We start from the raw sequence: 21,884 nt of genomic DNA, 5'->3' as shown, positions 1-21,884 counted from the left end.
GATATCAAACAGGAGTAAGAAATTCTGGATTCACATTATCACACTGCAAATGACAGCTAACAAACAAAAATCTCTGTACTACTACTGCTTTGCCTTTTTTAATGAATTCATCACATGTTGTCTTATTTTTTTTAAGCTAGGCTTCTTTCAGACACAAAGCAAACAGCAGAACAGATCTCTGGGAAAAGACTTACGTGTATTAGATTCATGTTATTCGAGATAAAGACTATCTTCCCACAAATTCAAGGGTATAAATTAAGTATAGATAATAAAACAAAAAAGTTAAACTCTTACTGTCCAGTAATTGTATAAGCTACTTGAATATTCTCAAGATGAGCTGGCAAAAATAAAATGGTACACAGTACTCAAAAATTCAGGCCACATCACAAGCGCTAATGGAATAATCTTCAACCCACGTTCCCTAATCGCAGGCTGTGGGTTATCCCGAGTGTACTTTCCACTTTTCCTTTTTCAGGATAGGATTATCCTCCCTCTTTATGATTTCTGAATGTTTGGAGATACAAACACAGAAATTAAACTTGCTCACATCCCCTTTCAGCCTTTCTCAGCATTGAGTTAAAAAAAAAAAAAAAAAAGTACTGAAGTAGTGTGGCAATACATAACTTTGCCACTTGGTGGTGCTGACCGACAAAAAGCACCTTTGGATTCTGTATAAAACACCTTGTTAATGAGACAAGCTTTGCCTACGTCTATTGATTTTATATACAACATTTTAAATGGCCAAGGGTAGCTAGTATTACTGAAGATCAATTACCTAAATGCTATTCAGCAAAATCTCAAAATGAAACATTATTCTTGCATTTTAAGAACAACAAAGAATAGCTTCCGAGTTCACATAACGGGCAAAAAAATGTCATTAAATGGTATTCCTGAATTATTATAAACTGACAGTTTTCCCTTGAGCTTTCTGCTCAAAATCTGAATATAAAATTGGGCCGCAGTAAAATGGAAAAAGTTAATTCCAAAGCTCAAGATTAATCATGAATACACAAATCAGACAATTCTGCTTTACAAAGTAGTGTGCCTTTTTTTGTATTTTACCATACAATGAAAGAGATAAGGGTTGGTTAAAAATGAGCAGTTTTGTAAGGGAAATAAAAATGCTAACCTGAAACATTTACATCAAACAAAACTACTAAAGAGCTACATGATACTAAGTGCCCTTTCACTATAAACACAGGAATGGTTACGAAAGCACAGCTTTTACAAATCCTGCCAGCCCTTTTCCCCCATGATAAAAGGCAGACTATTTAGCCTCTAAATATGCAAAAAAGATTACACTGTTTGACAGCTTGCAATTAGAGCTGCTCAGTTAATAATTTTAGTAAGACTAATTAAAATACAATTTCATATTTAATGATACTGATCATTAACAGTTACTTTTCAAAAGAAGTATCAAACTGCAYTGATAAATGGGAGTTTATTTCTAGTAAAACACTACTGTTAACTAAATAATTTTTAAGGCCAGAAAGGACCATGTACAATTATGCAACCTGACCCTGAAGCAGAACACAGGACATAGTTTTCCTTTGCTATTTTTTGTACCATGGAAAAGCATGGTTCTTTATCTTATTTAATTTTTCAGCAGCTTTCAAATTTCTAAGCATTTTGGATGGTGCTACTCTATTTATTGTATGTTCCTCCATGAACAGTTGAACTCAGCTACGGAAAGGTAACATCATAGTAGAAAGAGAACCAAACTAAAATTAAATTTAAACTTATCTCAGGATTTTAAACATCCAAGTGATCAAGATTTCTAGCATCATACTACTGATCTCCATTCAAATATGAAGATATTGCTCCAAAAGATAGAAATAATTTACTCGTTAAGAAGCGGCAGAAAGATAGATCATTTTAACAAATATTCTTCATATGAAACACCTGAGAATGTGCTTGGTTTAAATTGTAGGTTATAAAAACTGTTCAAAGAAGCCAAGAAACACATGGAGCAGGCCTACTTTCCAAATGCTTCTTAGCAGTGTTCAGCCCTCACAATTCGCTACTCACATAACAAAGTATCTGTATGTGATACGATTAAGCCGCAATAACATTAAAATTTCTTCTTTTAAGACTCATCCAGCAAATTTATTTAAGCTTCTGACCTTAACACAATGGAACTAATTTAACAGATTAAACTGCCAAGTTCTCAAATACTAAAAGAAGCATTTTAGCATTTTATGTTTGGGTCATAATAGTATTTTTTTTCCCCTGTTGCTTTCTTAAGAAAGTTTTCTTTAAATTTGAGAAAAACTTAGCAAATATCTACAAATTTTGTGAAACTGGAAATTTGGAAGATAGTAAGAATTAACAGGACAAGAAACCTTCATTTCTAAGCACTGTTGACCATAACATCTGTCTAAGGGGTGTTAAGTGTTCCAGATATTTCTTTCAAAAGTAATTTCAGTCAGAGACTGATTCTTGCTGAAACATTCAGAAGCAGTGGCAGACATTTTCATTTTCCATAGCTTATTATTGTTATTCAAAATTGCAGTCTCTATCATAGACTTAAATAGCAATTACGTTATTATGTGTTGCAATAACCTTTTTTCACGGTGTAATACAATAATAAAAAATATATATACATTTCATAAGTGTGCTTCTCCCTCCAATCACTCTTAACATGCTTCCATAACTTCACAGAAGTGACAACTTTATTAGACGGTATTAAATGAATCTGTATGATGTCTTCCAAACAGGTATATACTGTGTAGAGCAATCCAGCTAGAAATGGTAACTCATTTAAAAGAACACAGTTGGAAACTCACTATAAATAAAACTGGTCTCACCTTTTTCTTCAGGCCTCAAAGAAARGAATTTCTTCTCTCCAATTGGCAATTCAGGCTTTGGAGCTGAATATAAAAAAACAAACCATAGACATTTCTTAAACAGCTTTAAWTATCTTAGTCACTACCTAAAAATGACATACACCAATTTGTGTTTATACTTTCTCCCTTCTAAGGAGCGTAATACCATTTATAAACACTCATTTAAGGCCAGGAAACTGCAGGCCTGTATTTAAAGGATTACAAAGTAGTTTCCATCATAATTTGGAAAAAATATATAACAGCAGTAAAAATACCTAAAGCATAAAAAGTAACCTCAAACAGTGATTAAGCGTAGCTACATTACTAGGAAATACACCACCTTTAAAGAAAAAAGTCATGCATCATTTCTGAAATCTACTGTTTCCTCAGACACTTATTTGTGTGCATATCTTACATACCTGGACTTTTAACTGGAGGTGGAGGTTTCTTTGGCTTCTGAAAGAAAAATAAAAATTATATTCTCTATAGAAGACAGACTTGCTTGCTTTTTGTTTTACATTTTGCAATGTCTAGCTTGTTTACTGGTTGATTACAAAGTATTTTTCAAAGGAGGCAATCAATTTACAGACAGGAAACAAAAAGATTTGAAATAATTCATCTGATATCTCCCAGACAGCCAGTTGCAAATCCAGGAACAAGGAACAAGTTTCTTCAAATCTCGGATCAGTGCTTATGCAATGTGCATAAGCAGCAGAGGTACGAAMAACTAAAAATTAAGAATTGTCTTTTCCAGTCCAAAAGATTGTTCCAACATATAAAACTTAATATCGATCAGTACACTCTAAGTTTAAAGGAGGAATCAGATCAAATTTGAACCTTTGCTGAAGAGAAGGTTCTATATTGAAGATTAGAAGAACTATTTCTATTCATGAAGTTCCAAATTACAATGTTATAAGACAAAAAATAGCAGTGTTTGCAACCAACAGGGCAATTGCATGAAAAATGTTCTGTTCTGAGCTTCCTTATCAGCTTATGTTTAAGTGGAGAAAGATGCACAAACGGCTTTAGTCATTAAGAAATTTCAAATTATCATGCCACAGCTCGTACATTGGAATTAGCCCTATTTTAACAGGCAGGCAGTCATCAACGGTTTGACTTTCTCTCCTCTGTGGAAGGACTGGAATATTCTCCAGGCAGACACTGCAACCCACCCCAGGCCCTGGATCCCGTTATGAAAACACGCTAGAAGAGGTATCTGTTTGGTTGTACTAGGAAGGACAAGAGTCACCAATAAAAAGATCGAAGTAGTCTACTAAACTCATTCTGTAAACGCTGTTGGAAGTTTCATGGGGCCAGTCCAATACACCACCCCTAAAAATTCCTGGTAATGGGTACTTTGGAAACAGTTGCTATGGATGTGGATTTTACTGTTGTGCCACTACAACTATTGAATAAGGTTTTCTTAATGCAGCAAGATTTTACTCTGACCAATAAAGTGCAATTAAGCAAGCAGGAAAACTCTTGTTAAAATTTCTTTCCCTAGCCCCAGAGTAAACACAAGCCAATGTACTTAACTAACACCACAATATTTTCTGTCTTTTCTGGAAAAAACAAGTATACCACCCAAATTTTTAAGCAACAAACACATTCTGCTGTTTTGATGCAGTGCTGCTGCCTATATCAAAACAATTAGATGRAGAGTTCAACGTGAGCCTGCCGTTGGATGATGCCGGTTTGTTTTTACTAAGTTTATATCAAAGAGYGGGCTACCATGACCAGCCACCCAATGCCTCGCACTTCAACGTTGCTCAGTGCAAGGTGAGTCCCTGCACTGGGATACGCTGCACATGGCAGCAGCGTGGATCAAAGCAAAGTCTGTCCRCAAAGACATTGCTCTTGGTCACAGAATAATTTCTCTCTCTTGAGGCAGCAATTCTGTAGGGCAAGATCGTAGCAGCAGCCACCCTCCCCTCAACTCTCCGTGTTAAGACCAGGGCAGGGCGCTTGGTCAGCCATGTGTTACGGCATTTACACGGTCCTGGCAAAGTTGAGAATCAATTTGAAGAGAGACTGCTGACTTGGACTAACTAGACTTTTTGTGTGTGTTAAGTAACTGAGGTTAAATGCTAAGTTAGTAACTTCCGTAAATTAAAGTTTATCAGGTTACCCATGACATCATACCTACCAATCCTCTGTGAACGCCTCAAATCCTCGACCAAATGGCACTGAACAAGTATGTTCAGAAACTCAGTTCAGCTCCCTATACACAAACATCAATATTTAGATGTCTTGTTCTAGAGCTGAATCCATCCCACCTTGGGATAATGTACGCCTGTGAATTAACATGACCATCTTTGTCACACAAATTTGTCAGCATCAAAATATCATGCTAATCTCAGCAAAAGGATGTGCTACAACAAGAAAAAGTGGATGAGGAACTGAAATTACAAGACCAAGGAGTAYCACAAAAACATGGATATCTAGATTAGCACAACAAATGGTGGTTGGGGGCAGGGGGGACTTCTAGATACCAGGCAAGGATTAACCTCCACACTCACTGAAACCTCCTGGCAAGTTTTAACATGGAAGAATTCCAGTTCATTCCCCAGGAGTCATTCAGCATTTTGCAATGATAGTTAATTACAGGATCAAGGATGGGAGAGACCTAATGTACATCTCCTTTCAAAACAGTATGGGTTTAACTCATTAATCAGTTAGACATATCACAATTTCTTTGTAATGTGGGACCAGAACTGTATTCTTTTCTGTAAGACCTAATCACCCTCATTAATAGCAGTTAATCTGAAAAGGTACATTTCAGTTTAATATTAAAGAAGTTTTACACAAATGTTAAGCTTTAAATCTTCTTTGATACAAGTAATTGAAGATAAAGTTAAACACTGCCAGAATCATATTAAAATTATAAGTAGCATAATGTATTGCAACTGCTTTTATTCCTTCCATTTCTGTTAATACTTTTTAGCAGTTAAAAAAAGGCACACATAAGAACTTACAGGGAAGTCTTTATCAGACTCTTGGATTTGAACAGCAAAGTTATCTGGGAAGACTCCTTCTTTACCATTAAGTTCTCCTTTCCACCAGCCTGGCTCTCCATCCTAAAACAAATAATAGTATAGTTCATTCAATCTTTACTCCTTTTACAGAATGGACACAGTTAGAGGAACGGTTTAGCTACTTAAGTCAAAGAGAGGGGAAACAGCTACAAGTCACACCAGGCTTGGTCTTTTTTTCCCTCTCATAAAGCAGAATATGGAGGTATATTACATCGCATACATAGCTCAAGATCTATGAGGGGAAGCTAAGTAAGTAGGTAAGCAAAGTAAAAAGTAAGTAAGTAAAAACAGCTAAGACCCAAGGCACCATATTCAGTATCCTCAGCTTCCTTGAGTGGCATCTTATTCCAATTACACTCATATTTACTGAATAACGCACAATCTAATGTGATTGATTAGATTCACTGGATTGAAAAAGGCAAAGAAACAACAGGATATACCATACTGAGGAAAAAATAAGCAAGTTAAGATGCAAGAAAAAATGGCAAATTAATTCAACGGCATAGATTTCTATTATATGAACTTACTGGACAGAAGCCTTAATTTGCTCAGTCTTTTCCATAAGACAACTATCTGCATGGAAGTACCAAGTTACTCAAATATTTTAGCAGCACAAAAGCTTTCCTCCCTGCTTTAGCTACAAAATACTATAGATGTTGCTCCTTTATACAAGTGTGAATGGATCACTACTGATAATGTGCTGCTGCTAACGGCACCAACTAGTTCTTTCCAGAGTTTAGCTACCAAAGCCAATAACCATTCAGTTCAAGAAACACTGAACAGGTACAGGAAAAGAGAATAATAAAATAAAATGAAATTAAAAAAGAAAAGAAAAAAAATAATCACACCACACATTAAACTAAGGGAGGAAGCAGCAGGAAAGAGACCTACATAGGTTATTAGTGCTGAAAGTAAAAATGTGCTCAAGTTTAAGTTTCTCTTTCTACCAGGCTTTCAATTAAGCATTTCAGAGTCTGACTTCTGAACACTGCAAAGTCATAAACTGGGTACGGTGTCTATTGCTAAACTTAATTTAGGCAGGGCTAAGGCATGCTAGAATGCCAGAGACAGCTCCATGGAAAATAATCACACGCAGAAGAAACAGAAAAGAAATGAGAAGATCTACACTTTCCCTACACCCCAGTAACAATGGCTTAAGAAAAGTCATTTGCGAGCAAAGGAAAAACAAATCATAAACAAACTTCTTTATACAAGCCTATATTTTTATCTCTGAATTGTGTTCAGAAAAATTGTGTGCTTTTCTGGAAAGAGTGACAAGAAACTTGATGTCTTTTTCCACCCTAAGCCCGGTTTAGCTAACAGACTGGCAGAGCAGTAATACTCAATGCTGTATTTTTAAGCCGCCAAACTATTCCAGAGGGGGCCAATAGGGACAGGTTTTATACAAAGCATACATGCTAGAAGAGAACTCCTTAAAACCCATAATAAAAAAAAAAAAAAAAAGGAGAATATTTTCTGTATTTGTAGGGCAATCAACCCCCTCTACCTCACCCCCAGAAAAAAAAGTTACTAAACATGCTAACCTCAGCCTCTTACCAACTTAACAACTGTTATCTGAAAAGTGGTGGTGGGGAGGGGTGTTTTCAAACACATCAGTCATATTCCAGGAACTTCTAATCTTCATACATTGTGGTGAAAAAACAAAGACTTTATTCAAACATTAGTTATCTAGTTCCAAGCATTAAGCCACAGGCACCTTTTTTAAAGGCAATTGCAAAAAATTTTTTGCTTTGAGCAAATCAGAAAYATATGGAAGATCTGTCAATGGCTCAGAAGTAGGTATGCTAAAAGACAGCTACTTTACAACCATGCCCCCTCACTTGTAAAGTGGAAAAAAGAAGAAGACTTAAAGTCGGAAAAGTTACTTACTCCAGGTCATATCTGTGCCTAAAAATTATGACATGAAACGAGAAGTGCTAGCAAGAGCAAAACCCTGGGCTGAATTCGTCACCTGATAACTGCATTAATATACTTCAGAATATGGTGCAGAAGGGAGAGCTCTGCCCTGGATAACTCTGCCTTGCTCCAGTATAGACCAGTATACGCTTTGGGTGAAGCAGTTAACACAGGAGAGACAGACAGGCAAGAGATAGTGAAGATAATTTCCTGGGGCTTGGACTGTCTTTTTTCTTCTTCTTTTTTTTTTTTTAAACAACAAAGTGCTTTCCATAAACTACTGATTTTCACTATAATGAAAGTAAATAATACTGACAGTATCAATTTTGTTTCATTTAAGAAATGTAGCATTTTTCCATTAATCCTCATAAAGAAACATTAAATGTTACTTCTCTTCCCTCTAGTACAAGCAACCGCGTGAAAGCTGAATTYGAAAGAAGAAAAAACAAAACAAAAAACTCTCAGTTCTTGCTGGTATATTAAAAAAATTAAAACTTGCCTGAAAGTGGACTGTAACTAACAAGAGACTGCAGAGTATAGCAGGAAAATTAAATATGGGTAGGCTCATTTGTTGTTAAAAACTGTCTTTGTAACAACAGGACCTTCCAACAAGTATTCAACACAAATATGAACACTCAGTTATCCTTTGGTAAGCAGCAAGGCTGTATCATTAACTACTGTATCATTATTCTGAAACAGCAAGTGTTTCTGAAAGCTGGATTCACTCTTACTGAAAACGTTTATTCATTTTTTCTTCAAAACGACTAGATTGAAAAACAGTAGGCACAAATCTTCATTTCTCATTTTTGACACCATAACACTTCCTAACCATTACCTTTAGGTCAGAACTGTTATATTACCAAAGAAAAAGCCCAATAAAGCTGAAAGTGAGAAGAACTATTTCCAAAGGTTTTCCAGTTTCCTCATAAAAAAGAAAGCTACTTTTGCATTCGGTACAGGGCACACACTGTTCTGACTTTTGAGGAATCTAAGTTACTTTCCCACTCTGGAAGTGTCTTTAAGGGCACCTGTATCTCCACTGACTATAGAAGCAAAAAGGGGACCTCACAGGAGTCAAAAAATTAGTCTTTGTGAATATCCAACCCCAAAGAGTCTCCTGCTCTAACATTTATGCTTCACCTCCTTACACAAAACCTGCAAAAGCTATAAATTATTAAAGCAGATTGCATATCTTACCTTACTGATTATTTGAATAATCTCTCCTTCTTTAAAACTGAGTTCATCATTTGAGCCGTCATAGGCAAATATTGTCCTGCAATATTCCTTGGCTGAAACGAAGCAGCACAATAACATGGTTATTCAAGTACATAGAACAGCTCACTCTTGCTGTCCACAGGAGAGCTCAGAAGTTAACATACTTCTCTTCTAGACCAACCATCTGAGACTGTTTTACAAGTGTTCACTGTGTAATTCATATCACAATAAAAATAAGAATACAGTAGTATTTAGAGAGAGGGAGGTAAGTCTTTGTGGAGTCAGTGGACGGTGCTCTGACTTCAGAGAGAAGAGAGTCTAGTCAGTTAAAACTAGAAAGGCCTGTCTAAACCTCCCAGTTGCACTATAGATTCCATTTTATGAGCTGCTTTACACAAAAATGGTTTCAAACTTTGTTTTATATTGAGAATTTATATCAGATTTTTTTTATAATCTCAGAGTTGATCTAAGTTTCAAGTTTACAGTTCTATTTAAATACATGTAAATATTTAATGGTGACATCCTTCATCAACACTTCCATTACAGAAATTTCAAATACCCAAGAAGTACATTTGCTGAAACTCTGAARTCAAATCAAGTAATTGAAGGAATGCAATTCCTTGGCGAACCACCTGAAACCAGAGCTCATTTGAATAATTAATTTTGACAGTCATAGTCTCTTCTGCAAAAGCAGAAAGAATAATTCCTTTCTATTTGGTACAGCTCAATAACTAATCAATTTAAAATTGTAAAAACAATTTCAATTGAAAAAGCAGGAAGACTTGTTTTTTTATTCTAGCACAGCAAAGGAAAACTGGGTGATAAATGCTAAGATTCACTAGTATGGAAGTCTTAATTGCAAAGCATGTTCAGCACCTTTTTTAAACCCAGCACATTTAAAATTCAACAGATAAAAACACTGGATTTCCAGAACTGAGATTAAGGAAGAGGAAGCAAAGCAGAGGAACCTAACGTGCCTACATAACGTATCAGGTCTTCAACACTGGTAACACACACAAGCCAGCAGCTGCATGAACTCCCGGTTAAAGGGTAACACAATATCTAGCATCATCCCTGCCACTGCCTGCAAGTCAACTTGCTAATAACTGACTTTTGCTGGATGGTAAGAAAATAAATCAAACATAGTGAGTTGCATTTAAATCAAAGACTGGTACCTTGATTAAACAAATGCACAATTTTGATTTTTAAATAAAAGTCTGGTCATTGCCAACCGCTGTGTTAAAATCCAACAGCATGCCAAGCTTCAGATATACATACATCAGTAATGTCAGGTACGAGAAAAAGATATCATTTTACTGTCTTATCTAGTGATCACAAACGCTTAATCATAGACTGAATCTGCTGGAGTCTGAAGAATTACAGAACTATAAGCTGAGGAATGTCAAAGAGAGGAATACTTAAATTGAGCTCCAAATATCACATCAACTCTAGAAAAAATAAAATAAATCAGCAGCTACACTGCAGATATTTATCAAATTCAGCGATTTTATTCGTTAGCCTGGTTTCAAATCTAATACATTTATATACGTCCTGATTTTGTAAAAATATACGTGTTTCCTTAAGGCATGGGAGATTTGGTCAGTCTAGCTGAACCAGACAAATCCCTCATTTATCTCCTCCTCCAGGCACCACCCTCCGGCCCCCGCACACACACAAAAAGCCCCACAACCCACAGAAAACCATGCCAGAAAGGGAACCTTTCACTCTGGCGCAGATGCTGGGAAGGCTGCGATTCGCCAGGGCGCTGAACTCTGCRGACTGTCCAGTCATCTACAGGCGCCAGGCTGCAAAACCTGGCAGTCAGCTCCTCCCGAGAAATTCACCCRGCTAAGCTGAAACTATTTACAATTTGCCATTTCGCCACCTTATTTACTGAATATCAGGCTCGCAAACTAGTTGAGATGATGAAAGAGCCCAGTTTCATTTTCTAGCACTTAAATAGAACACTGTATTTAAAAAATAATATTAAATCTGAACATTAGCAGCTATTTTGAATTATATTGTACTTAAAAACTATATCTTTTCCAAAGACTCAGGACTAATAGCACACTGGCAGGAATCACAAATGATGCATTCTGATATAAACTGGAGGGGGCAGGGGGGAGGGATCAAAGGGTTTTGGTCTCTGGTACAAGGGTACAAGTATATAAAAATATTTTGTTTAAAAAAAATTCACAGGCTTCCCAGAAATAGGAGAGGCACACCAAAATAAGTCACACTAGTCTAAACAGTTTAGAGATCTGTTTGTTAACATAATGAACACAGATTGTTTTAAATTCTCTCTCAAAACTGAGGAYGACATACATAGGCTATAAGAATAAAGTCTATATTAAAATAAAAATACTAAGAAAGAAAATAAAGTTTTCTTTTGAAGGGTATAAGATGCTCTTTAATGCTGTATATAGGCATTATTCTGTTCTCCTATTCCATCTTTCGCTAAAGTGTTTATGTTTCTTTCAGATCATTTTGTTTCTTTGGGGAGCAGAGGTTGAATCAAACAACTCAGCACAGCACGGCAAATKGATTAGTCCAATTTCCATGCTTTTAGCATCTGAAATTATGAAAACAGCTAAGCGCAGAATATTCTTCAATTTGGATCCTCCGACTTTGCTAGATTAGTTCAGACTTTTTAGCCAGACTTGGATTAATTTTTATTTAGAAGTTTTAGCCAAGTCAAATTTCATGATGCGCAGTACTGCGCAGTCATGTTGGCTCTGCAGAAAAGCATTTACAGCAATAGCGCCGGAAYGGTTCAAAAGCAAGATCCCCAAACCATCCCAGTTTTATAGTTTAGTAAAGATTTAGAAGTTAAAAGGAAGCAATAGTTTCCATCAGTTGAATATATCATACGTAATTTGATTTATTCTTTGCCTCGTAATAGTAATTAATACTTAAACTTTGCCATTAGCCCATTACATCAAGCACTCCTAGAGAGTCATTGGGTATTTATAAACACGGTCATGCTATTTATAGCTATCCAGCTCAACAAGACAAGACAGCTAAAATGGCATGGATGCCTTATACCGTTATAGCTACAGACAAGCTAGGGCTTTTACCAACAAACCTGCCACTTAGTGTCCTGTTCTGCTAGATTATGCAACTTCTAAATACAGGCAAAAAGTGAACTGATTTAGTTTTCTGAATTCTGCAAATTATTCATTCTAAGTGAAATAACCCACTTACACCAAAATAAGGAATTTAGACATAAGATAAAAATACATTTGAAACTACAATACAGACATCGAAAACACATCTGTTTTGGAACTAAGCTGAGCTGTCCGCAGATCGGATAACAGAAGTTGATTTTGATATGGGGTTGGCATTCCCACAAGAAGTTTTGAGCTGGCTTAATTAAAGTTTATAAAAAGGAACATCTCTTCAGTTAAAACCATGCAATTTAGCAGTAAAATGAAGTCTTAATGTTTTAGAGACAACTTTTATTTTTCACAGGATGGCAATAGAACTGGATTACCTGGAGAACAAACTTCAATGAAATACAACGAGGATACAAATAATACAGCATGCACACTAGCAACTCCACAGTAAATCTTGAGAACAGAAAGACAATTTTATAGCCTGGAGACAGAAACTGAATTAGTGGACTATTCCACAGCAACAGATTTTCAGCATCTCAGCTAAACACTACAAGCTAGACAGAATGAAAGTCAGTTTAAGTATGTCAACATAGCAAATTAATGTAAAGTAGCTGCTGCAATAAAAACTGATACCCTAGTCTTACTTTCTTCTGGAAAACATCCTCACAAAAATCTTTTTGATTCAGCTTCCACAAAAATGCAAGCAAAAACTCCTTCAGATGACTCTGCATTTGCAGAACTCCTTAAAGGTAAAGAATATTACACAAGTAGTCAGTATAGAGAAAAGTTTAAGATTTTAAATAGGGAAAAAAAAATATCTGCTTTGATGACTCTATATTCCTCTTTAGAGGACTAGCAAGTAATAGATACAAATTCTGACTAACCTTACCTTTTGGTTTACTTTCAGTTTCCAATTTTGTTGCTTCTGACGAGTTCTCCACTTTTGTGATACTAGGAAAATGCATTAGTTTGGTTGCAGGTGGATGACTAGATGGTGACTACACAAATGAAAGAGAACTGCATTAATAAAAATTCCTTTTAAGTTTTATTTTTGATTAGGCTACAGGACACACTCAGGTTTTCATTAGTTGAGACATGAATCACTACCACCAAGCAATGCACTAACTGAGATGTTCCTATTAAGTATTTGACTTATGCAGCTTCCAAACTGGAAGCAAATCTCAGGATACTGTCAGATATATACAGTCTTGCAATCGTATTAACTACTCACAGAACTGTAAGAGCATTTTAAAGCAGCTACTCCAAATTCTTTGCACTCCTCGCAATTGTTACAGAACACAATCAAAACAGATAAAAACATTCACCAGAGATTTCTTCTGTACCAAAAAGACCATGAAGACATCTCAACAGGTACCATGCTTCAGAGTTAACATCTAACAAAAACAGTTGTTCCAATTTTCATTTCAGATTTACTGAGTTGTCAGGATGATTCAGACAGCTTCAGGTACATCTTTTTCTTCACAATCACATGAGCTACAAACACCAAACACGATCTGATAATCGGTGCTTACCTGAGCCACCCTAACAGTGCTACTGATGTGAAAAATCCCATTGCCTCTGCTCATTTTTATTTACAATTAAACTTCATAGACCTACTGCCAGAGAAACTAGATTTACTCTCCTTAAAAACACATCTTGTCTGTGGGCTGGTGTTTGATACCTATGACATACCATAGAGGAAGCTTGTCATTTGGGACGTTCTCAGAGTACATATGCAATTTAACTCTCTCCAGAGTGCTATATAAAGGAAGCACTAAAATAACCCACCTGTGAGATTAAATAAATTTAACGGCACACAGAAATAGTTTTCTACATCCCCCCTTCAAAACGAGATGCAATTACAAGCACAAGAGGAAGTTTAGGTAGAGAGAATATAAATAACCTGAACCCTGTCAGGATGCTGGAATTAACTAAAACCTGTCTTACCGAAGCTTGCAACAGCACATACACTCTTGAGTGCTTGAAATACGTAAGTGCTCCTCCTGCCTGTATTGACTAGTCTCCCAGTCCTCAGAGAAGAAAGCCCTCTCTGCTCCAGAATTTCCTGAAGGCAACGTTTTTCCTTACTGCCTCGAAGACGGAGAACGCCCTTCCATCATCCCTCCATCTAACTACAAAGCAAGTCAAGCACAAGTATTAAGAATCCATCAATTTTCAGCAAAACCTTAACAAGAATTAACTCCCTGTTCTTTCACATTGTCTCCATCTGCCTGTGGGATGATTTTGGCAACGTGCAAAGATAAGTGGAACGTTAAATGCAAAACTCAACTGTTTATTTCATTGTTTTTAAGCCCTGCAAAACTGCATTCTCACTTCATTTCCTGCCTTGTTGAGAAACAGCCTGCAACAACTTACCAGACAAGCCAGCTAACAAAACAGAGCACCAACATATTTTAGCGCTTATACGTGGTGAGTAACGCAGTTTATAATGGCTGAGCAGACTTCATATTATTTCAACATATCTTAGAAAGGATAATCACACTCCCAAGTTACAAGTTAGGAAGTAGAAAACCCTGAAACTTTTGAACGCTCAATCTTACGACAAGAAAACAAAGCGAAAGCTAGCTCCTGAATCCCTGCTGCGACAGCACTTGCACAAAGATGCAACGGCTCCCCCAAACTCCTACTTTGAGGGAAAGGCCTGGAGAGAACAGAAGAAAAGGAACGTGCCTTTATTAGGAGTTTACATTCCCCAAAAGGTAAACAGAGGACGACACACTCATAATTTTGGTATTCTGAATCATCTGAAGTTTTGACCGAGTCGGAAACAAGATGCATAGCCTGTCTGTGGTGTGATGAGCACTTCTCTCAGCACTGCTACGGAGAGAGAAGAGTTAGAAGTCTCCGTCCCCGCCCGCTGCCGGACGCCTCCTTCCCCCTGCCCTCACTTCACCTCTCGCACCGCACCACCACAACCATTTCTCTGGAGGCAGAGGAGACCAGATCAGTCAACTGAACTGACAGAAGTAACACAGAAAGACGCTGTTAATTTTCAACCAGGCAACATCTCTGATCTAACTCAGAGAGCAGACAAAAATACCATGTCTGCATGAGTATGTCAGCAAAGCATAGGAAACCAAAATTTGGGAGGCAGGACTTTTTTCCCCCGACAAATAGTTTCAGTGAACACAACCCACAGTCAAAAGCAGCCAAATTGGACAAAGACTTTAAAAGCTTTCTTGAATTGTTCATCTAAGTAAAAATTGAAATGCTGAATTATTTCAGTTGGCTTTAATTTATCAAAAAGCTGAGACCTGTACATAACCTCTTGGTATAAACTACGCATAAATTCAAGATAAAGACACGAGCATTGCTATTTTTGCTTCTGAGGGATAAAAGCTCTCTCAAATTCAGATCAAAAAAAAAAAAAAACCCTCAAAGCAATTACATTATCATCACACTATCTGCTCTCTCCTAAGCTTTATTTTAGAGGTTGAGAACAAAAGTGCCCCATTCATTCTTCAGAAGACATTGGCCATTATGCATGACAGCTAGTACTGCAATCTCACTCACCAAAACGCAGAGAAAAAAAAAAATCCGTTTTAGAGGTCAAATACAATTGGTATAGAAAGATTTAGATGTCTTGCCCCAGATCAGAAGAAAGAAAAAAAACAAAAAAAAACAAAAAACCAACCAACCAAAAAAAAAACCCACCCAAAACAACAAACCACAACCACACCACACATCTCTGTACTTCTGGACATCATGAAAAGAAGTGATAAATACCCTGACCAAGTCCCCCTTCATTCCCTCTTTATTGTGACGTTAAGAATCCCCAAAACAGYCTAAGGAAATTCTTCTGCTTTTCCAAATAAAGATAAGCACCAAAACCTACCGCATTCACTTATTGCTAGTCTTAACCCGGTCGTAATACTGTAGATGTTTTAGAGAACTTACTGTTTCTTAACCCACATGGCTTTGAAATGATAACTTTCATACYAACTTTGTTTTCTCCTAATTTTTTTAAACATCAAGACATTTGAATACACCTTTTAGAATCAACATTAAATATAAGTTACTATGACAGAAGTTTGGGTTTTGTTTTTTTGCTTTTAAGAGCAAGAGACTGCTCCTGACTTTCTGGTTACCCCATGAAATGATTAAGGTATGATTATTGAATAATATTGACACATTTTAAAATAACCAATGTATTTAATATCTGCAAGATACGATGTCTTGAGATTCCACACTTCTTTAATTATTAAGGAAATCCCCAAATAACATGAACCACTACAAACCTTATCTGGCTTTTTATCTTCTGATTCATTACTGGATAATCTTGTCTTAAGTTTCACTGAGCCTTCTTTAAAGATATCTCCAAAACCAACACCTCGGATTTTCTTTGGCTGTGCTATTGGTCCAGATCCAGGTTCATTTCCATTTCCTGGAGAGGCCACAGGTGAGGTAGGACCACTGAAAACAGACTCTGAAATGAAGAAGAAGAAGAAGAAGAAGAAGAAGAAAAAAAAAGAGTTTTAATATCTGAAATTATTTCTTTTCTCTTAGGGAAAAAGCCACCCAGTTGTGTGCACTACTCTTGCCAAGTTTCCTAAGAACATTATTGTAGTTCTCATCCCCCATATTTGGTTCCAGTTGTAGGATTAATAGTGTTTCAAATGGTCTTTTGCTTAATATCCGACATTATTACTGCACTGAATATTCTGGCAAGTAGAATTAAATCACTGTGTTTTCTTGACATTTCAAATACCATCCAGGCTGCACAACCTGTTATTATCAATGTTAAATTTTTCATTAATTTTAATGAAACTTTGCTTATGCATTCTTTTGAAGGTGTGTTGTTCAACATCGCATATAAAAGCTTGTCCATTACTGCACAGCTATAGCTGCTGAAAACAATTACTAATAAGGCCCATAATGAGTCCTACCATGTTTCAACAGCAAAGAGAAAATTTGGTTTCAGCAGCAGAAAGTGGTGTCTCTCAAGGCACTAAAGTGAAACCTTTCTATTCCTCAGAATGAACTACCAAAAATACCTGAGAAAGTTTCTTACTAATTGTGATTTAAGTAACTTCTAAATCTGATAACACTTCAGGACATATTTTTAATGAGTTAAACATTCAAATCACATATARTCATTTGATTTTAATCACTGTTAGTTAGATAATACAAGCATTTGGGATTCTTGTCATCATCTTTCAAGTTTAAGGGGCAATATTTTTTCTTCCCCAAAAAATGAAGTTCAGAGAAGAACCGAATTTAGGTGTTAGAAGCTGCTAAGACAATACTTGTTTAATTTTTCTAATAGTCAAATCTCTTATAAACCTACAAACTAGTATTTATAGGCAAACTACTTGTACGTGCAGAGTTCCACAAGAAAGTCATCTGAAACTAGAAAGCTTTGCAAGTCAAAGTCAAAACAGTCTCCATATAAGCTTTTAGCCATTCAACTAAGTTCTTTCTAGCGTACAAACTCCTGGCAATTGCAACAAAGATTTAAGCAGACCTCTTCCTTCAGCTATAAATTYAAGGAATTTTGATAATACTGTGATACTGCACAGCCTCTTAGCTTCAATTTCTCATCCTTTCTCAACCATGTTATTCTTCAGTTAGTCACTTCCCTCTTAGATATCTAAAAGATAAGCAGAAATTTCATTTATGAGAAAATTCCAAGTTGCATCTCTGTTTGAAAGCACACAGCTCAGTGACTGTGGCACTTATTGTTTCTCAGGAATGAGGAGAGACGTAGCATACACTTGAGATCCTGACTGTAAAGTACTGAGCATTAAATAAAACCCTTCGGGGGTGTGAGAAGGTGGAAGTCRCATCGTGTTAGTTACTGACAGAAATTACAATCACTTTGAATTACTGTCAAGTCTCACTGATCTCTGTATTCMGGAATTAAGACTGACACGTACATTTGTAAGTTTATCTTACCAGAYACCATTAAACTTAGTGATCTTGAACTCCAAGAAGATAGCTATTGAACTATTTGGGACTGCTCAAATCAAACAATTCATGGTCAGCATTATTTCAACTGTTTCCAGAATTTAAAARAAGAAAAAATAAAATAAAATAAAAACCCAAGCCAGATTTTTCTTTCCCATCTGTGAGCACATCCTTGCTAGAAACAAGTAACACAGAACATCTTGAAAATGAGAGTGCACATTGCTACCAAAATCCCCCCACTTTTTCCTTTTAACATTATAAAGTGAATTAATGCTTAAAGATGGCTGTAAGACACCATGGATAAAGAATGCTCTCATTTCAGCAGTATCACGTCACGAGTTCCCAGCCTTCAAACAGGTCTTCAAAGACCGAGTGCCTCTAAAGTACAGTTTCAAGGTAACAGACCGAGCCATTTCCTTTCCAGCACGCACCTGCTTGGCACCCACTCAACATACAACTACTGTTCAACTACAGACAGTCTGCTTCTGCTTCTATCTTAGCTTTACAGTCACAGCCATAAAGGAATGGCTAAATTTAAATACTGTCTTTAAAACAACAACAACAAAAAAACAACAACAACAACAACAACAAAACCTAAGCAGTATATGTCTGATCCATTGTCCATTTTTATATTTTAGTTAGCCAGTGCATCAAAAACACTTTATTCTTAGAATTAAATACAGTAAGAAACCAGGGCCTTCTTCCCAGGATTCATTTTAAGCAGAGGCTCTTCAAATTGCTTTGATTTAAGTTTTAAATTTCAACTGACGTGGTTAGAAGCTTAAGTTTTCAATGTSAAACTTCTGTGTAGGATAATGAGACGCTGAAAAAAAATTGTTGAATGAAAATATAATTTTATAGCCCAATACTAAAAAAGCTCAACTCCAAATATGATAAAATTTCTGGTAAAAAAAAAATGCAGAATATGCATTTGTAAGATCAAGACCTTAACTGCAATTTTATTAGAAATGTATTGGGAGAAAATTATTAGGAGAACATTATGCAACTTCAATCCTCACTAGCAATATTTTCTAGGAAAAAAAAAAAAAAGAAATACTCAAGCAGGCTCTCAGGCAGCTTGAGTTCTTTACTACCTTTGTTCCAGTAAAACCATAATGTTCCAAGTTACAACCGAGATGTAAAATGACTTTGCTAAGGATTTATAACACATCAGATTACCACCTGTGTCATCCAGAGTGTCCTGCGTTTCTCCATCATCAATCAATTCCAATTCTTTCACAAAGTTTGAAGGAAACAATCCCGACTTGCCATTTAGTGTTCCACTCCACCAACCTTCTTCTACCTGTATAGAAAGATTTTGCAGATTATCAGTAAAGCAAAAGCAAACCTAAATACAACTGCTGTTTCAACATTCAACTATAGCAGACTAAGTAATTTTAGAAAAACATATCCCATCCGTATGTCACTTATAAAGCTTTAACAATAACTCTAGGAAAGTTCAAAGGACTATGATTTCTCTTTAAAAGAAACCTACCAAAGATGTAGAACCACTAGGCCAAAAGAAGAAGGAAATCATTGCCTGTCACTTCTATCACTACAGCAATGATCCTGAAACATGACACCAGTCCTACATGAATTAATCCAGAAGAGCGGCAAAATGTTTGTCAGCTCTCTCAAAAGCACACAGAACAGCAAGCATTATTCATTTGACAGGGGAAGAACGTATTAAACTGCTTACAAAATATTTTCCTTGTAGCCTGGATTCCCAAAGAGATTTTTATACAGCCTTCCTGCCCATCTGCCTCTTCTCCTGTATTGTCCAGTTTGCACCATCCCCATTTCCACTGCCCTGGTATTCATTGGCCAGCTTCGAGCAATTTTGATCAACAGATATCAGTTTCAATGACATAACTTCAACAAATTTTGTTGGACAGAATAGAGAAAAGTCCTTAATGACACTACAGAGCAACAGAGAACTAAGCTGTTATCCTTTCTTTCTGGCAGGAGACAGTTGGCCAAAGAGCATATGCATAGCTCCAGACCAGCCAGAAGATACGAATCCTTCCCCTACTCAGTTGGCCTGCCAGCAACGGTAGCTAAGAGACGCAAAGATTTTCTGGTGGCGCGCAGAAGTTCTTCGTGTACAAGCCCACTAGATGCCAAATTCTGTTAGCTTTGCCATTCACAAAACAACTTGTTTTCACACTAGACGCCTGTTTAGGAATTCAAGAACATAATGACTCTGCGATGCTCTGTTTTGTGCCCAGATTCCTGGTGTGCAAGTTCACTGCATCGCTCCAAAATTTAATGGAAGAACGCTTATGAAAATCCTGCAGTCCAAAGCAGAATTAACAGATGCTGGGCAAGCATAAGGGATAATTGCCAGCAGATTCTGTAAGGATTGGCCTCTTCCATTTATTTACGAACAGTTTAAGATGTCTCTAAATAAATTGAGGCTACTTGCCTAATGAGCACCACTAAAAACTAAGAATTAAACATAAGTTTTCAAAATATTTTATTTTAGTTGCTCTGTTTTGGGGGCTGGAAAATACTTTTAGATGAGAAAGAAAAGCAACAAAAGAAGACAACAACAGCAGCTGTTCACATAATCTTTTTTTAGCCTTGTGTTCTAGGCCACTTTGCCTGACACAGACGTAATTTTTAAATGTTAGCCTATCTTCAGGCAAGTGAAACACATGCAAAACCTGGCAGCCACAAAGAGAGGCATGGAACAAAAAGAACATCTCGCGTTTTAAAGACACCTTGGTCCTCAAATCCAGCTTTTTCTCTAGATGGTTCAAATTGAGAATTTGGTCCTCCAAACAGAATTTGAAGTCCAGACCACTGACAAGTGCTGACTGGGCTTTGGCTCCTCTTGCTTTACACGCTACATTACACAAAACTAAAAATTAAAATGCCTTGACTCATAAATAATACCAAAGAGCCAAAAGAAAGGGACTTTTAATGCTTCCAATATGGGGCTTGAGTCACTTTCTCTTCACTCTTCTGCTATGAACTGAGGCTGTCAAAGCCCTGTGCAGACCAGCAAGGCAAGTGCCAACTGAGACCATCGGAAACAGAACCGAAGTTTCTCGAGCATACATGTTTCTGCCTCGTCACCATGCTGTCTTAAAACAACTAAATAACAACAACAAAAAAACCCAAACCCCAACCACTATGTACAAAATATACTACCAAAGGAGGCACCTTTAACCAACATTAAAAAACGGGCAAGAAGGCTCAAATCACTTTAGTAGAGATTATGAAGCATCTACGGATTTCTGAATTATAACATTTAAGTGAGATGATTTCAGAACTCTACCTTTCATTTCAAAATCTTACTACATAATAAAGTTTCCACAAGAGGGAGTTACAGTTCTGGTACATTCATAGCAGTACTTTTTTTGTGTGTACGCGTGTGAATTTCATCAGCTTATTTCTATAAAAGGATAGAAACTCAAGACTTCCAAGCAAAGGGGAAAAAATGATTAAAACAATCAGTTTCCTCCAATCTGATTTAAAAAAAAAAAGTAATGAAGTCATATGAAAATAGCTTACAACGGGTTTTAAAAGTAGATTATGCTTGATAAGAGTGTGCAAATATTACGCATAYAGTATAAACCAAAATAAGTCTACTACTTATTTCTGCATCTGGCAGGAGTGGGGGGAAAAGGAAAGGTATGAAGCGGAAACAAAAGGTTTATGGAAATTACACAGTTGTCATGTGCACTTTAAGTATGTATTTTGCATTCATAACCTACATGTTATGTAAAATAAAAAAACCCTACAGATTCAGCCGCCATGTAGTACAACAGCCTTCTTCCCTAACAGCTACTTCTGCTCCTTGTAGCCTGCTTTCTCTTCAATATTAGCCATTTAATTTCTGA

The 21,884-nt window shown here is 36.5% G+C and overlaps 1 protein-coding gene across 1 annotated transcript in view; it reads right to left on the bottom strand.

The window, feature by feature from the left end:
- CD2AP (CD2 associated protein) overlaps nucleotides 1-21,884 on the bottom strand; it is a gene marked incomplete at its 5' end in the record, with an annotated part of 60,819 nt that overhangs the window by 14,081 nt on the left and 24,854 nt on the right. Inside the window, 7 exons of the mRNA XM_026059388.1 lie at nucleotides 2,808-2,870; nucleotides 3,245-3,281; nucleotides 5,801-5,902; nucleotides 8,975-9,066; nucleotides 12,998-13,106; nucleotides 16,368-16,555; nucleotides 19,219-19,339. Coding sequence (XP_025915173.1) covers nucleotides 2,808-2,870; nucleotides 3,245-3,281; nucleotides 5,801-5,902; nucleotides 8,975-9,066; nucleotides 12,998-13,106; nucleotides 16,368-16,555; nucleotides 19,219-19,339 — 712 coding nt within the window. The remainder of the gene's footprint in view (nucleotides 1-2,807; nucleotides 2,871-3,244; nucleotides 3,282-5,800; nucleotides 5,903-8,974; nucleotides 9,067-12,997; nucleotides 13,107-16,367; nucleotides 16,556-19,218; nucleotides 19,340-21,884) is intronic.

This window comes from Apteryx rowi, unplaced genomic scaffold (genome assembly GCF_003343035.1).
Source record: "Apteryx rowi isolate R43461 unplaced genomic scaffold, aptRow1 scaffold_157, whole genome shotgun sequence".
NCBI classification, from domain to species: Eukaryota; Metazoa; Chordata; class Aves; order Apterygiformes; family Apterygidae; genus Apteryx; species Apteryx rowi.
Note: the sequence above shows the minus strand (reverse complement) of the source record. Positions and strands in the feature narration are given on the sequence as shown.